This window comes from Serinus canaria, chromosome 1A (assembly GCF_022539315.1).
Source record: "Serinus canaria isolate serCan28SL12 chromosome 1A, serCan2020, whole genome shotgun sequence".
Lineage (NCBI taxonomy): Eukaryota > Metazoa > Chordata > Aves > Passeriformes > Fringillidae > Serinus > Serinus canaria.
The window spans coordinates 45,416,426-45,434,878 of record NC_066314.1 but is presented as its reverse complement, the minus strand read 5'-3'; the positions used below and the strand labels follow the sequence as shown (position 1 = coordinate 45,434,878).

The following is an 18,453-nucleotide window of genomic DNA, read 5'->3' as shown; positions in this document are numbered from 1 at the left end:
ACTCTAAGAGGAATGGATTTGGCAGTTCAATCATAAATATTTCTTTAATAAGCCACTCAACTCATATTAAAAAATGAGTTAATGTGTGCAGTCACTAACAGACACTGACTTTATTCTTAATGTAGGAGTGATTAAAATTATGCTGTGCTAACTTTTCTTTTTTTCTGATGTGTATTTGGAAGGTATTACAGCCACAAACTATCAAAGCCCATCAGAAAATGTCCACGAAAGAGGCACAGTGATGGAAAATTGTGATGGTTCATCTCCAGATGCCATAAGTGCTGCTTCAGAAAATGCTCATGAGACTAGTGAAGAAATGGTAATGTTTTTGTATTCCATTAGAATATAAGATGCTGTAAATTAAGCTTTAAAGCTCAACTAAAATGTCTCCTTTAAGAGGTGATTTTTTAAGTCATCAGAAAAATGAACCAGAATAGCCATAATAATGATGGATACACATCTTCTGATACCAAAGCTGACTTAAAGCTGGCTTCTACTTCTTTTTTAAAAATATTGCAACCCAGTAAATAGAGAAAAAGGGCCGGCTACTATTCAGATAGCAAAGTTTAGTAGTGTATCCTAGCTTTTTAACCTGGTCTGATTCAGCACTGCAGGTGCTTGGTTGTGCTTATGATATGCATAAAGTTGAATGCAGTTGTAGGTAATGTCAGATACCTGATATTTCAGGTATCACATAGGTATGTGCTTTTTTGTCATAGTAAGGAAACTCTATCTCACTTCCATGGCTTTTCTAGCCAGTTCTGAATTGGCATTAGTACAAGTGTCTGTCTTTGGACAGGCTGTTGAGCAATCCATTATGAAGTCAATGTGTACAAAAAGAAAAGAATAAGAAAACAAGAACACTTCTTGCTTCTCTGTGAGCAAGGGTTTTCAATACAAAGGCCTGTTTTCCTTTTGTGATGGAAAAGGTGTAGACATACCTTACGAACAATAATCACTTTAAAATCATTTTATAATCTTGTATTGTTTTATCTGGGTTTTGTTGACAGATGTCTGTTGTGGTTTTTCAAGTATTTGGTATTAATGGTGAAATTGACATCAGAGGAGAAGACACAGAAATATGCTTACAGGTCAACCAAGTGATACCAAACCAACTAGGAAATATTGGTGTTCGACAATATATGTGCAACAGAACTGTTGGTAAGAACTAACAATTCAGTGTCTTGAAATTGGAGCTGGAAACATTTGTTCCAAGTAAATAAAAATGCAAACACAATTTTATGTTAGACTAGCATCCCTTTTATGCTAGTTTAGAACTCTGATTTCTTTCTTCATTGCCATACATTAAAAAGGAAGAATAAATAAATAGAACTGTCTGTGATCATGTGGGTAAAAAAGTGCATTGCATTGAATTCTGGTCATTAGTTTGCTTTTTTGAAAATGAAGTAAGCTGCATTATGTGCTGGTTTTGGCTGGGTAGAATTAATTGTCTTTACAGTGGCTGGTATGGGGCTATGTTCTTGGATTTTGTTTTCTGTATTAAACTGTCTTTGTCATAAGCCACGAGTTTTCTGGCTTTTACCCTTCCAGTTCTCTCTCCGATCCCAGTGGTGGGGGGTGAGCGAGAGGCTGTGTGGGGCCTGGCTGCTGGGGGGTGGAACTAGGACACAATGCATTGTGTTACTGTTTCCTAAAGATGGAACTCCTTATGACTCTAATAGTACTTTGCTTTATGTGCCTTCCTTTGAAGGAATGGTTTTTTTTTCAAGAACAGTTTCTCTAGATTAAATGACACACACTGTTTAAACAGGCTTATAATATGTGGTTTAAGAAAATTTTAAACATTTCCTCTCTCAGGAAATACAAGCTTTAAAGACAGACAACTGTTTTTTGTTTGGTTTGGGTTGGGTTTTTTTGTTTGTTTTGGTTTTTTGGGGTTTTGTTGGTTGGTTGTTTTTGGTTTTTTTAAGCTTAATACAAAGAGTGTAGTTTCATGTCAAATATTTGCACAGCTAGATCAACCAGTGTCTTTCAGAGCTATTCTCGGGCGTGAGTACACTATATACACACTTTGCCAGAAAAACTGAGTTCTCATGGATGAGGTGTTTTCCTTGGCATGATGTATTGGTGTGGCAGCTCATGTCACAGTCTGCTTTGCTCCCCTCTGCCACCCTTCTACATGGATTGCTGGATGTAAGCTCTCTTGCACTAGGGTTTTTTTGGGGCAGATCTCTGATGCACCTGCTTCTGGTTCAGTTCCTTTACAAGGAAATAGCTATAGCAGCTGTTGGCTGCCATTTTCTTATTCCAACCTTCCATCAGCATGGCTTTTGTTCAGCAGGTGCTTCAGCTTCAGAGGTGGTACAACCCCTGATCCCCTAGCTAAAGAAAACATTTACTGGTAAGCTGAGCCACTGCCAGCAGCTGCTGCCTGAGCAGCTGTTACATGATGTTGTAGTCAAGCATCTGAAGGCTAGGAGAAGGTCCAGCAGGGAGGACTCATGCCTGACCTTCAGTTCATACAGGCAAATTGACTTCTGGTTATCTGCCATATCCTCTGTAAAAGCTGGAGGGAGTAAATAATATGAACATGCCACCTTCCTGCTCTTGTTTGTATCTACAACTGGAGCCTCTGATAATGATAATGCTTCTCAGCTGATAATGAGAGGCTTGTGCACTGTCTAATTATTTTGTGTAGAGAGGATATAACATGATTGGAATCTCCAAACACTTCCACTTCGTATCTCTTCCTTTCTCTTCCTGGCAGGTACCTGAATGGATGAGCTAACAAAACCTTTTTTAGTTTTTATGCATTGCTGGTCACTCCTATTCTGTAATGTACATCTTCTCTCCACTGATCTTTTCTCTTCACTGTGATTTCTGTACTGTCAGGAATCTTCTGTTGCTGCTCCCTGTGTCCCATATTCATTTCTAGTAGAACTAAAAGAAAAAAAGTTTGGAAGCTTGAGAATCAGATCAAAAGAGACTGTTTAAAAGAGTTAATAGTAACAAAATACAACTAAAAGAACAGGTGAGCAAATGCGTACAGTAATATCCCAAACTTTTCTCAAGTGCTGCATTAACAATTGAAACCAGTAATCTGAGGAACCATGCAATGCAGTGAATACTCAACTTATAACTACAGTCTCAAAGACGTTCTGGATGAAAATAACCATTTAAAATGTACTATACCGTTACAGTAGAGGTAAAAAGGGAAGAATGTGGCTAAAAGCTGGACTAAGTTGAGGGTGACATGGCAGCTGTGCAATTCCCTGCAGAAGCTGGATGCAGGACTGCTACTTTATCTGATCTTGCCTGGCAGCAAAACTAAAAGAAGGAGGGATGGAGTATGGCAGAAGTATTGTGGGAGTGCTGTGCTTTTACTGAGATCTTACCATGCTGAACCTGCTTGTTAGAAGGCAACAGCAGTTCATAGCAGCTTCCAAATTTTTAACATATTTTTTACTCCATATTCCCTTGACTCTGCCTCTTTCAGGGCAAGATAACTAAAATTGACTCAAGACTGAGACTGAATGTGTGTTCTTTTCCTCTGCTCTTTTTCTGTACTTTGGATCCTTCCAGCAATGATGCAGACACTCCTTTCAGGTGCAGAAATACTTAGTGCACCTACTGCTTATTTCTTATCTGTATGTTTGGGAATTATATGGATCTTGAGGGGAACAAAGTTTCCCGAACTAGTTGCACAGATTCATTGAACAGAATGGTCATTGTTCTTCTGTCTGGAGAGTGTCCCTTCTTCTCCTGGGCTGCTGGTAGTTTATTCATTTTTGTCTGGACTTAGCCTAAAAAGATAATTGATACTTGCAGTGGTTTTGGCTGGTTGCTTAGGTTTTGGGGTGGGTTTTTGTGGGGAAGGGGAATATGAGATTTAGCACTTTCTAAACATTGGAAAGACAGAAGGATGGAATTGTGGCTGTCAGTGTTGTGGAAACCTCTATTCAGAGAGGTAACAAAGGGAGAGGTTCTGGTTCACAGCAGAGGCTGAAGGTTCTCATGTGCATCTTGTCATTGGTCTTGGTCAGCCCAGATCAACAGTGTGTCTGTCTACCCTGACTCTGCTCCTGTGCCGGGTCATCCATGAACCTGCACACTATACAGGAAGAGGACCCCAATTAATGTACAAATAGGAAAGCAAATCAATTACCTTGGCAGGCTGCTGTAGCTCTAGGCAGGGTCTGTTGCATAATGCACTTAATTTTTCTTGAGTTTCTTTCTCGAGGTATCTTTCAACTTTCAAGGCTTGTTTTTTCTGTTACTGTGATTGTGTTTCTTGTCACAGAGATAATTTCTGTAGGTCAGCCATCATAGTGATGGCATGACTTGAGAATTCCATGGGGTAACTATTTTATACAAAAAATGGTTACTGCTCACTGCCCCCCACCCCCCACAATCTGGTTACTTTACATTTTTCTTTTAGTTTGCTTTAGTTTAGTTTATTATGGTTTTTACAGCTATTTAGGTTGAATGTGGTAATTGTCCTTAGTGACTAAAGATACTGAAATTAGCAAGAACATGCCAGAGTTTTTTTAACATTCAAGTCTATTGCCACTCAAGTGATGCATATGTGGTCATACTCTCTGTCTTAATGCATTGCTGTTTATGGTTCCTAAGTCAGGAAGTTCAGCCTTTCCAAGAAAATACCTGCTCTTCTGAGAGAGTGAAGTGACTTTAGTGTTTTTCTGAATTGAAATTTAATGACTTAGTGGAAAAGTATGCAAAATAATTGGTTATATCCATCATCAAGGCACCAAAGAAACTTTTTTTTTGTGGATGGTGATACTTCTGCATTGTCTTTTCTCTTGTCACAGTGAGGTACTAGCCTTTATATGTACTCTTTATTTTTGTACTTTGAAGTGCTATACTTAGAAATTTGCTCTGAAGTTCTGTATTTGCAACACTGCTTTTAATGAATAATAACTCTATGATAACTTTTTGGAAAATCAGTTGGACAATAGAGTTGGAAAGAATTACATCATAATTGATTTTCTGTACAATGCAAAATTTTAATGCAAATTTGTTTTCTTTTTGTAACAGGTTCTGACTGTAAATCTGTGGCTGGACCTGTTAATTCTTCACCTGAGATTAGTCTGAGATGGGAAAGCGGGCCTAGTGCTGTTGTACATTCCCTGCTAGCTGTAAAAAATGGGTTTCTTCAGTGTCATGTGGAGAACTTCAGTGCTGAATTTCTAACATCTTCTCTTGCAAATATTCAGCATTTTCTAGAAGATGAAACTGTCGCAGAAGTGATGCCTATGAAGATAAAAGTTTCTAATGCAAGGATTAATTTAAAAGTATGTTAACAATGAGATACTTGGCTGCTCCAAAAAAAATTGTGTTCTTGTTTCTTTGATGATAAACTACTAATCTGGATACAGTTAACTTCAAAGAAACTGCTATCATGCTCTGAAAGGTCTTTAGATAACACTGAAACAATTTTAAAATCCATAGATTTGGTTAGGTCTGTGGTATGCCTGGAGGGGAATTTTCTGCATGAACAAGCTATTTGTATTAATTAATATTTTATACTTTTTCCCCCTCTCCTAAATCTCTTTTGTAGAGTAACAGTGTCTGGTAATTTTATATGTAAGGATCTAAAGACACAATATGGGTTTTTCTGGTTGGGCTTTTTTGCTTAGCAAAGGATATGGTTTTCTAATTGCAAACCATGGATTTTAAAGGTTATTTCTCTCTCCCAGTTAGAGGGTAGTTCTTGCAATGAAAGTTCTGTACAAAATAAGGAGAAAGGTTATGAAATTCCAGTACAAACCACTTGAACACAACCCAAATTTCATGTTCTTCTAGAAGCAGATACTGAACAGTGCAAGCATTTTTCAGCACCATATCTTATAATAGTAACATTAGGAGGACACTTCTGCTCAAGTCTCCTAGGGGACTTTCTTTCAGACATTTAAAGAAGATGGTGAGTTCTGTGCTGCACAACCACTGAATATAAAGATAAGGACATTTTTTGAGAGGTGTAGAACAACAGAAAAACAAACAAACATAAAGATAATTATTACATTGCTTTGGACAGTAATAATCACCCCTACAAAGTTTGAACAAGTTGAGGATTGGAAGAGCAGCTCCAGTTCTACATCTGGGGCTAAGGTCTTCATTCTGCCAAGATCATTATTGAGTGGAAAGGCAAATGTCTTGTGTTTTACTCAAAATGCATCTGTATTCCTTCCCTCAATGATACAGCTCTTCCATCCCCTGAAGATCTTTGGGTACTCTTAGAGTTGTTCCTCCTCTATAGGATTAGCACAAGCATTTTTTGTAAGAGCTGTGAATCTGTTCCTCAGATTTCAGTGGACCACAGACATGAATGCCCAAATGCAAGTAGCAAAACCTTGACACAGTCACTTGCATTTAAAACCAGGGTTGTGCTGGTTTATTGGCAAGAAGGCAGACTTAAGCAAAATGTTCTTGAGAAAGCAACTGCTTGAGATGGGGAATATACAATAATAAACTGATTCTACTTGGCAGCAAAAGCACCAAAGTGCTCACTCAGCAGTGCACACAAGTCATGGTGGAAGTTACTCATGATGGTTGACAAACTGCAGATTTGACATAGAGATGATTCATTTCTATAGAGTTGTTGGGTATTATAGAGTGAGAAGATATGGTTCAAATGTGTGCTGCATTGCCTATTCAGTGCAGTATGTTCTTTTATTTCTTCTGCATAAGACTCCATGCAGTGTTGTTTCATGGCAAGAGAGGAATTTGAGAAACATTGTTTTACTGTTTGCATTTTCTGCTGCAATCTCAGTGCTGTTTAAAGAAGCTTTGGAAGCTATATCTCAACAGCTTTCTTGGTACACATTTAATGTTGATATGTATAGTTTCTGATTGTACTGGCTTCGTTATTCTGTTTGACAGGGATAATGAACTATAAAGACTTCCTGGGGAGATCCCAAAGTAATTTGTGAAGTTTCTCTTCTGTTAAATACAGTAGTATAACTAAACTGCAGCTGGTGTCATCCCAAACTGAAAAGACAAAATCTGCTCAGGAATGATAGCTGTACCCATTCAATCTTTAAATAGTTCAAGGGAAAATCAGACACTATATAGCACAGGCTTCTTATCTGTGACTCAGCTCCTGAGCTAACAAACGTCTTGAGTTGGGGTATAATCTTATTGAGATGTCTGTAAAAACACTTTGAAGTATTTTAGTCGGACTATATATTGAGTTCAGCAGACTTACTCCAGAGATAATTTTGAGCCTTTAAAATGATCCCTTGGGGGGAAAAAAAGGGAGCCAAAGTTTGGTGGAGATCCCATTAGAAAATTCTGCTCTGAAACATTCCCTTTCAAGTTTCAATAAATCCACTTAAATAAACATTTTAATTATCTATTTTGATTTCCTTGTAAACTCATTTTTTATTATGTGTATTTTTAGGATGACAGTCCACGTGAAAATCTTAAGGCATCTGAGCTGGTACCCATAAAACTTCATATTGACATACTCTGGATAGAAAGAAATGATGATGGCACTTTTCTCATTAGAGGTTTGTATGTTGCTGCACCTTGTTATCTCAATTCAATAATCCTGTTGTTTTTTCCTTTGTGCATACTTGTGACTAATTATGAAAGGAGAACTGGTGATAATTTGTCTAAGCTGTGTTGCCATATGCCATAATTCTAAGTGTAGCCACAAAAAGGAAGATTACCTTTTTGAATAGTGTATTGGCTGTGTTAACCCACAGTTGAATCAACCTGGGTGAAATAAAAAATATGCTTATAATGTCATCAGGATATGCTTCATCAGTGCATATCACTTCATCATGGTAAGTTTAGGGTTCCTTTGTTGCTACAAAGCAAACAAAAAAATTGCTATAAAACCATGACCCTTACTTCTTCCCTTGATGTACAGCAGTGTATTTTAACAGGTGTTATATACTGTACTTCAGTTACAAATGCTAGAAAATTTCTTTAATGCCAAGTAATTAAGGTTATTTTCTAATTAAAAAACTTGATTCTGCAGGTTTATCTCACTGTGTCTTTAAATGTAAATGCAGTCTTCAGAGAGACCTGGAGACAGTGTGTTAATAGCAATATTAATAGTTCTCAAATTTCTGATTATTCAGAGTACATATTCTGTGGTGATGATACAGGTCAGTATAAAAATGTGTTTATTTTCTTCAGGCTGTAAGTTACATATTGTTTCTTTCTTCCTCTTAAAGGTTGTAAATTTTAATTAAATTTTATTCTTAAATTTGATTTTGAGAGGCAAATATCAATGTACTTAATATTATAATTATATTTGTTTTAGGTGGGTTTAATTTTATACTGATAAGAATAAAGCTTAAAAATTTTTGACAAAAAACCACACTATTTCTGTAATACAGACAATCAAAAAACAAATGATGTGTCAAAGAGGAAGAATTCAAGCAGCACATTGCAGCAAGCAGTGGGATCCGTTGAACGTAAAACACAGGACCAAGCCACGCAAACTACTTGGGAAACACCCAGACCTTCTAAATCAAGCGGGGATTCATCTGACTTCCTTAAAAATGAGGTATAAGAAACTCATTTTGACTTCACCTTGCCCTCCTCAAAATTATGTTACAATGATTATTAATCATAATTGTAAGGCTGTTTGGGGGTGGGCCTCTGATACACTTCTGTTTTGAAATCTGTTGGAGATGGAAAATATGGATCATGAATATTATGGTGTGGTTCAGCAATTTAACACTACATTCTAAATAGTGTAATAATACACTGCACTCTGACTCTTTTCCTTTACATCAGAGGGAATTTTACAAGGGAGTTTTCTTCTCCCCATCTCCTTCATTCCTGTACAACACAGCTACCAAAGACAAGGGACTTAGCTGTTTGGTCAGATCTGTACTGATCTATCAGTCATACCCAGATTTTGAATGGATGATGACAGAACCCACACATTAATTTGGCTGTTTTTGTCACTGGGTAAGAATCTGGTCCTAGAGCTCACAATCTTGGGTCATTTCCATTCCACTCCAGAATGGAAATGGCATAGCTGAAACACTGGCTATCCCACCTTTTGAGCTGATTGCATTAACTCTCTCCATGTTCTACACTCACTGACTGAGAATCTGTTGCAATTGGCTCAGCCTCAGCAAACCTCCGCCCAGCAATGAATGGGAGCGTTTGGTTTTTTAAGTTACTGAAATGGAAAAAGTCATCAGTATGGAGTTATCCTAAGAGCTTTCTTTTCTAACCCCTTTATTTCAGCTTATTGAAGAAAATGAATGTCTCAAACAGGAACTGGCCAAAGCCAAAATGGCTCTTGCTGAGGTCCAGATGGAAAAAGATGCCCTGCTCCATCGCATGAAGAGGATGAATGTTGATCATCAGTAGGACACTGCTCTCTTGGTACAAAGCATCATCATCATAACTGCAGGTGGTGGTGGTGGCACCTAAAATACTGTCTGCAAATCACTTGAAAATGTGCTTATTTTTGTTATTTTTTTGCTTACAGACAGTTTTGTCATTACAAAAAAAAAAATGTTTGTGAACCAGGTACTCTTCTGAAATTATCATTAAACATTGAAACTTTTCTCAGCCCATTTTAAACTGAAAGGACTTTGGGAAAATCAGTTTATACTGTACTTTATTAATTTACTGAGGAAAAAAATCATATCATCTACTTTTAATATTATCAAAGGAAATGTTATTTTTAAAATGTTTTCTGAAAAGTGGGTGGTCCAGCAATGAAAGAAGGTGCCTGGGTACATAGCAGAGTCCATGTACCACGCCTCACTAACAAGGTGTACCTCTTTTTCTAAGGTTATGCTACTTGATTGTTGCCAGAAGATATCTATAGAAGAGGTTACATTTGCACTATGATGATACAGGCTAGATCCTCTAGAATAGTATAGCTACTGAAAATTAAAGTACCAGCCCTAAACTGGCCCTACATTCAGTGTCATTTGCCCCGAGAGGATTTTAAGTATAATCTTCTGGTGCTATAGAGTTTCATATACCTTTTCCAAATGCACTCCTAAAAGAAAACAGTAAATGCTGGAGAATTTAAATAAGAGGGCATACTACTGGGCTTTCCTTCTGCTTGAAGGTCCACTATATCTGTACAGCTGATGTAATTTAGACATTCACACTTTATTTTTCCTTTCTCTGTGAAGAGGATATAGCCCTCACATAGGATCTGGCCTTTTGTCACAGGTGAGCTTTGAGCCATTTTGCATGCATGTCTGATTCCTGCACAACTCATCAGACATGCCCAAGGATTTGGTTCCATGTGTTTAAATAAATAATGTCAGTGCTTGTGAGGGGGGAAAATCCTACTGGGATTCATTAGTTGTATATTGCTCTTTTTTGATAAAAAAGCTGTAGAGAAATCACTTAATTACCCACAGAAATTGTGAGATTACATGAAATGTAATTATACAGTTTAAATTATGGGTGATTTGTACAAATTGAACAATAATTTTCAGCTAAAAACTGGTACAGATGAATAAGTAAAAAAGCACAACACCATAGAGACTATAAGAGTGTGCTTCTAAACAATTTAGGAAACAATGTACAAAACCATATATGCCTGTAAGAGATTGTCTTTGCTGGAAGTAAAACTGACTGAATAATTTAACTAGTGACCTTGAATCTGACAAATGAAAATCTTTTAATTGCTACCACAATTGTTTCTGCTCCATGGGATCTTGGAGGGAAGTTCTGTTTGTAGATAAGCAAACAAATCTCAAAAAGTATTTAGTATCCTGTGGTTTGACTTTGCATACTCAGGTTGTCAAACCAGTTTTAATTAAATTGTTTTCATTAAAACTTTTTGGAGGACACATAATTTGCGCTGCTAGAAACAGTCCTTGAAAGTGTGTAGATTTTAACCAAGAACTCTGTGGAAGAACTGGTTCAGGCACTATTTTAAAGCCTGCCATATGAAACCCTAATTGAAACTCTTCTTAATTCCCATGGAAATTTTTATTTTATTATTCTGAATTAGATAAAAAATAAACACACAATGTTTCTATTCGAGAAATTAAATATTTGTATTTGAATAGTTATATAAGACAACACAGTATTAAATATGAGTGGTGCAATTTCACATAAATATGATGTCAGATTCAGGGGAGGAATTCTCCTTTGGTTTAACTCTGGTTGGTACTATTAAAGTATTTCTTTTTGGTTTATCCTTGCCAAGATCTAGTTGGAATTATTTTGAAGAAGGAATGTATAGAGTGCTTAGTAGCATGTTGCTAGAATATTACATTGAGAATTATCTAATTTTTAAAAAGAAATAAATAGCAATATCAAATGTCTGGGGTTTTTTTACTGCATAAACTAAAACTTGCTTGTTTTGAAAAAAAAACAATTGCAAACCAAATCCAAAATACCAGGCCAAAGCAGCCCTTCTCAGTACAATTGTTGAAATTGAGGGTATCACTTCCTAGCACTTCATTGTAACTGAATACATTTTCAGCTTCACAGCCATTGCACAGTATTGAACATCACCTGTGGACAGTTCAGAGGAGATGGGTGTGCTTGGTTGTGAGCTTGACATACTGAGAGTGATAGTACAGTGTCATTCTGAAATGAGTTTTGCTATTGAAAAAACTGCAGAGGTAATTTATTAATGTTTTAAAGTGCAAAGTTAAGCTAAGCTCTAATAGGTTATACTAAACATAGTTACAAAAAGCCTCAGAATTAAAAAAAAAAAAAGTCTTAATTTGTCCTCAAGGCTCTGCTGTGTTCATAATCTCCTAGACAGGAAGTTTGTGTTACTTGGTAGAGCCTCTTGCTTTTATTCTGCAAACACATAAATGGAAGATAGTTTGGAGAACAACATTGTATATAGAAAACTGACTCCAGAAGTCTGGTAGGAAAACTGTTACCATGTTTTGTTTTATATTTTCTGGAGAAATTTAAACTGGTCTGCAGTTTAGCTTAACACTCTTCATCTTGTTTAGAAATGCTGGTTTAATATCTCATGAAGCTTTCACATCAGTTGACCTGAAAGAGGCTGTGCCCTTTCCCAGACTTGGTCGCTGAATGTTTCTGGCATGTTCTGTTCCAGTTCTCACTGCAACTCTAACTTTGTTGGTAAGCACCAGTTTTAAATCAAAATTTTGTGGCCTTGCAGTATTACTTATAGAAGGTCTGGTGAAGAGGGAGTTTTTTAGAGATCATTCCTGCTCAGGCCCCTTCTGCCAAGTCCTTTATTTCCCAGTTCCATTAGCCATGTTCTGTTTGTACACTGTCTCACTTAGGAATTTATCTGGGAGTCTTAATCTGGGATCACAAATGATCTCTAAAGGATAACTGCCAGCTGCAGAAAATTTCCTGTGTTTGCCATGATAATGGTTACCTTTATTCAGAATAATTTTATAATAAATGTATGGAGAATGTGATTAAAAAGGTAAAGACTTTTATCAAGCATCTACAATTCCAAGAGTACCAAGTGTATGTAAGTATTGCAGAAGCAAACTCCCTGCAGTGACCACATTTCAGGTAAGTAATGATGGACAAAGTAATGATGGACACAATGGTTTCTATGTAAAGTGCTTGCATTGGTCTAGTTCTTAAAACGTTCATCACAAAATGCTTCAAGTGGAGTTTCAGTTCACTGCTGTCATCTGCACATTTTAGAGAGTACATCAGATTCCAATTCAGCTGAATGTCTTTTTCTTTGCTGTACGAACAGAGCATCACCTTGCTGATATGTTAAATACCAATGAAATTGTGGGCACTTGCTGTGAAATCCACTAATTCACCCCTCCCAATAGGGAAATGAGTTTCTTGACAGCCCCTCAGTACAACCTTATCTTTTTTTAATTCCAACCCATGCCACTTCACTTTTGCTGAGTAGCTTTTGAATAGCAGCCCCAATTCCTGTGCCTCACTGTGAACCCAGTGGCAGGCTCTGTAGTGCTGAAGCACGGCTTGTGGCTCCCAGTGGTGCAGCTTGCTCAGCTCACTCAGCTGAGGTCCCTGACAGTGACCTCCTCATCTTAATAACAACAGGAAACCTGAGAGCACAAGCAGCACCAAGATCATGCTAATTGGCATTAAGGGATGCAAAACATGGACAGGAATAGTGGTCTTTGCTGGAGGAACAAAGCTTTGTTTCTCAATAAAATTAGGGAAAAGCATAAAGATTGCTGGTAAATAAAAGCTGTGTAGTTACAGTTGTTTACAGTTTTAGGTATTTTTAGCATGCTTATATAAAAACTTAATTAGAGTTGTTCTGATTTTAAAGTTTATGGAAGACATTTTTGAACAATTTAATATTTCAAGAACTTTTTTGCAACTCTCAGCTCCTCAAATACTATGGAATGTCTTACAAGTATGTGTTATGCTAGTTGCCAGCTGAAACAAGTTGCAGGGGTTAAATCTTCAAAAATCAACTAAACTCTTGACAGGCTATATTCTCTCCCAAAATAAGGGGTAACTTCTGCATCCCAAAGAGATGATTCTTTCATATTGCCACCTATTTAATGGGTAGATAATAACTTTTTCAAATGGACATTTTTTTGGTTTTGTCTGCCATTGCCTGCCCAAGCTGCTCCTAAGCTGTTACATTAAAGTATCAGTATTTTGTTGTTCCTTCACTATCTCCTGCCCTTTCTTTTGTTGCCATCACTCATTTCATTGTGAGTGGAAGTGGAATATACGTATTTCCTAAAGCTTTCTGCCATGTAATCTCAGTATTCAATCTTACTGTTGTTTTAACAATCTCTGAGAACATTGTTTCGGAAGTAAAAATAAGATGTACTTATGCTGCATCTTCTCTGAGAGTAAGATGGCAGTGTGTGGAGCATAATGCATGAACTGGTTAATGCAGTTTTCCTAGGACAGAGTCTGTTTGAAACCACCGTGATTTAATTTGAATTAGATAATTGGTAAGTATTTTAAACATTTGACAGAGACATGGACAGATGAGCACTTCGGAAGTGGTGGTCTGAGTCAGTAAGTGCTGAATAAAGAGGCAGCCTCTGCCCAACCTGTCTGTGGAACAAATCTGCAAACCTCATTCCACCGCTACCACGGAGGGTGCGACTGCCAGAAACAACTTCTATCTGTGTAATTACATTGTTCTAGTAACGTGGAGTTTTTGAGCACTGGAAAACACCTTTGCAGTGAGAATTACCACGTCGCAGTCCGTGCCGGTGAGTGTCCTGCCGGGCAGAAGAGCCGTGCTCAGCTGCGGGCGTTCGGGCGGGGGTCGGTGTGAGCGGCGCCTCCCGGCGCTGAGCAGCGCTGCCGCCAGGGGGCGGAGCGAGAGCCGCCACTGGGAAGGGTCCCCGGCCAGCCTGCAGCTCCCAGCGGCGAATGATGCTCCGTCTCATAACGTGACTGAAAATCACGGTTGTTTTGTTTTAAATTTAGATAACTTGGCTTTGTTTCTACTGCCTTACTTATGACATATGTTTGCCTCTTTAAATCGCATGAACTGCCTGAACAGTGTCAGAAGAAAGATTTTTCTTCTCCCTTTTAGCTTTAAATAAATTATAAAAACTTATTTTTCTACCGATTGTCCCCTTTATGGTAATATTTTTAACAGATTTGTTGTGCTTCATCATTATCTCTTAGAAGTTTAGACTAATTTTTTCTGGTTCTATCATTGTGTAGATGAAAAGCTCCACTTTGATATCAACAATTTATTTGTTCAATTTCCTCGCTAACTATAAAAAACCCCTTCATTTTAACAAAAGGAACATATAGAGATTTGCTGTGTTTCTTTGGGAATAACCAAATGTAATCCTTTACAAACGCTTACCTTGTGCACCTTTGCCAAGTTTATGACAGTTTATATTAACACCATAGTGTGTGCTAAGTGATCTTTAGTTATTTCTTTTTATATCCTGTTTGGCTATTCAAAAACTCACAGGCAGAATAACTAAGCAGAGAGAAAAGCAATTTATACAAAATTTACTGTAGGAATGGGGTTGCTTTATTTTTGTCAAATAGAGAAAATAGCATAGAAAGCAGCTGTCTCTTTATTCCACTGGAATATTAATGTAGTTTTTTCCTTCCACTTATTTTTAATTCTAACAAGAGCCTGCAAATCAGGATAGGTACAATGGAGAGTTTTTTAAGATGTCATCCTGCTGTGCCAATACTAGAATATATTGCAGAACATGACAAGATACTGGACACCAGCAAAATCAGCTGCTTACCTGAACTGACTTTTATGTAGAAATGAGGCTTCTCTGCTCAAACTTAGCAGGAAGATAGCAGGAAGTCTCCTGAAAAATCACTTCCTTCTAAACATGAGATTTGCTACTGGTGCAGTATTCACAGAAAAAAAAAATCTATTTACAGACTTTTTGAGTTTGTATGTCTATTGTGTGTGTGTATTTATATTTGAAAGTATTTATACCACAGCTTTCTTAAAGAAATATAACAAATATGTCAGCCCCAGCATTTAATTTCCTATCCAGAAGTAATGTAAGAAATATGGTAAGTTGCAAACAGTCATTGAGAAATTCTTTAAAGCAGTATCAGAGCTATTTGCTTTAACTGTGTCCTACATTTTTCCAAATCCCTAACAGCTGCAATGTAACTCATGGAAACTACAAGTTAAGTTTCAAACTCATGCTCATCTGAAGATATATCTGAGAGGGGTCATGACCTGAATGCTGTTCTTAAACTTTCCTTTGCTATTATCAGAAGCATTTTCAGCTTATGCAACAGGAAAGAATTCCTTCAAAGTCATAATATTAAGAAGATTTTTAAAAAGACTCCTTGAAATGGGACTTCACAAAATACTTCAGCAGGCAAAGCCAACCTAGAGTTAATCTCTTTTGCCTTTTCATTATGCAAAACATGTCTCTTATTTAGCTGCTCCAAGTCAAGGAGGAAGAAGGGAGAGTGTTTGAAATAAGCATAGGGAAAACAACACATTAAAACAAATTCTCAGCACCTTATTCATGAAAACATGTTCCTATGTGGCTGAATAGCTGTCATCCTTAATGTCAGTGTGGCTGCCTTTAAATCCACAGCTGCTGGAATCAAAAGGAATATTTTTACTTAGCAGCAAATAGTAATGTATAGGCAGTAACAGATTTTTTTCTTCTCCATCTGGTGATAAAACTCATATGGACCAACATCATACTGCATGTGTTAGCTGGATACCAACTGACCAACACTGTCGTAATCTCCCACTTTGCTGATGTCTTTTCACTTCAAGGACCCTTGGAAACTTCTTATGCTAATAAGGAAACTCTACTTCAAGTGGGATTTATGAATAACAGGAAATTTAGGTATCAGATACTCAGTATTATCCAATGTCACCCACTCTACCTGATACTGGAAATGGGCCTGCCAGAAAAATCTGAGCCCTAATCACTGGAGGTGATTACTGTGAGAACTTAACTGAAGCTGTGTTTAACTAAAGACAGGGCAGAGCTGTAGCACAAACATATCTTCAGCATCATGTACATTCTCACAACCATCACAACAGGGATGTGAGAAAGAGAGGGCTGTATTATAGAAGAAAGTAGAAAAGAGAGACTGAGAATTTCTATGAAAGGAAATTTCAAAATTGCAGCAAGAGAGAAATGCACAATAAACAGACAATATTAAGTAAATCAAGTGCTACAAATGTTTAGTTACTGTATTCACAATGTGCATTAGATCAGGTACATTACAAAATGTATCAAAACATTCCAAATAATCGGAAAATATGATTTGATGTAAAAAAAATCCTACAAGAAAGAAAAGAAATTGACTTGGCTTCCACAGAAAATCTGAACTGTTGCTTCCCTGCTCAAATGGTGGTGGTGGTGGTGGTGAAATGTTTCAGTCTCTCCTATCAGGAAACAAGTGATAGGACAAGAGGAAACTGCCTCAAGTTGTACTAGGGGAGGTTTAGGTTGGACAACAGGAAAAATTTCTGGACCAAAAGGGTTGTCAAGCACTGGAACAATCTAGCCAGGAAAGTGGTGGAGTCACCATCTCTGAAGGTATTTTAAACATGTGTAGATGTAGCACTTGATGGACATAGTGCAGTGTTGGACTTGGCAGTGATGGGGCAATGGTTGGGCTCGATGACCTTAAAGGTCTTTTCCAACCTGAAGGTTTCTGTGAAAAGGGATTGGGCTAATGCAGGGTGGTGTCTTCACTGGGATATTGCTGAGAAAAGCAATAGTTTGACGAAATACTAGCATCAAAATAAAACTGGGCAGTTCCATATTTGATGTTTCAAGTTTAAAAATGTTTTATTCTATCTTCAATATAAAAATGAATGATGTGATAAAATAATAGTGTCATAGAAGCTTAATAATTTGCCATTACAAAGTCTATTTTCAGAAAACTACAGTGCGTGGTAGGTCCGGAGGTGGGAAAAGAGGAAACAAATGTAAGAAAACAGCAGTTATCAGATTTATGTGACTTCAGAATTTTCCTACTTGAATTATTCAACCTACTTTAGTTATTCACCCAGCATTATTGGAGGTGGATCTTTTTAGCTCTAATTTGTTGTATACTTAATTGTTTGATTAAAGATTACTTTGCATTAATTATTGCCTATTTTTCTAGGATTATGCCAGCCTATTTGCATATCCATAGCAGAGTGTGTCTCTGTACTTTCTATTCTCTTAATAGAATATGGAAATAGAACTTCTATCCCAAATAGCTGCACCAGTTTCCTTCCAATGAGAAAGAATGCAAAGATTAATTCCTAGATCTGTTTTTCTGAATCAGCTCCAGTTAGAAGAGTGTTGTGGATATGCTGGTATTCCTGCAATCCTCTCTGCTACCTTTGCTACTGATGCTCTGGGGTAGGTCAGTACACTATTGGGTTCCTGAAACATTAATCTTACATGGAATAATTTTTTGTGCATGGTTCTTCCTTTGAGATCTTGCTTTTACTTAGCTGCTGAAATAAAATCAGGGCTTTTTGCCTGGGGATGATAGTCACCTTCAGTTCAGATGAGTAAGTGTAAATCAAATTAATTGGCTGGTTTAACCATAGACTTTACCAATTATTTTGTTAGACCAAGACTTATTCTATTGTTAGAAGGCTCAAAATGAGGGAGTTGCCCATCAGCAAACAAATTACTCATGTTAATATTTTCCTTTGTAATCCAGTTACACAAAAGGTAATTGAGATTAAGAAATTCTCTGCATAAACATGTCCTCATGCAAAAAGCAATAACTTTCTTCCCTAGGCAGTGCAGGACTAGCTGTCTAATTTTAATAAACACTCTAGAATGTTGTTTTGTGGGGCTTGAAGAAGTAATTAAGAATGAAGAACCTTTTTACTGTTGGGCTAACTGAATAAAGTATGTTGGGGCCCTAATCTTGTGCTAGGAGCAAAGTACCAGCTTCATAAAATCACCATTTCTGACAAATTTGATATTAATTGTTTTTTTTTGACAGACAGCAGCAGCATCCTTAACATCAGAATAACTGTGTGGTTGTATATATACTGTACAAAACCACAGCAAACACTGTGCTGTGTATTTTAATTTACATATGAAGACTCCATTAAACTACACTCAAACACAAGGCAGTAAC

General features: G+C 37.2%; 1 protein-coding gene across 4 annotated transcripts in view; it reads left to right on the top strand.

Annotated features, from left to right (window-relative positions):
- The window catches only part of BLTP3B (bridge-like lipid transfer protein family member 3B), a 47,295-nt gene extending 36,047 nt beyond the window's left edge, over window positions 1-11,248 (top strand). For 3 of the 4 annotated variants that reach the window (XM_009086638.4, XM_050987203.1, XM_050987206.1), the window contains 6 exons: window positions 183-319; window positions 1,011-1,161; window positions 5,017-5,273; window positions 7,382-7,490; window positions 8,331-8,500; window positions 9,196-11,248. In XM_009086638.4, the coding sequence (XP_009084886.3) occupies window positions 183-319; window positions 1,011-1,161; window positions 5,017-5,273; window positions 7,382-7,490; window positions 8,331-8,500; window positions 9,196-9,321 (950 nt within the window). In that variant the 3' untranslated portion in view covers window positions 9,322-11,248. Of the gene's footprint in view, window positions 1-182; window positions 320-1,010; window positions 1,162-5,016; window positions 5,274-7,381; window positions 7,491-8,254; window positions 8,501-9,195 lie in introns of those variants that run through there. The other variant, XM_050987210.1, reaches the window with a different exon arrangement.
- The last annotated feature ends 7,205 nt before the right edge of the window (window positions 11,249-18,453 follow it).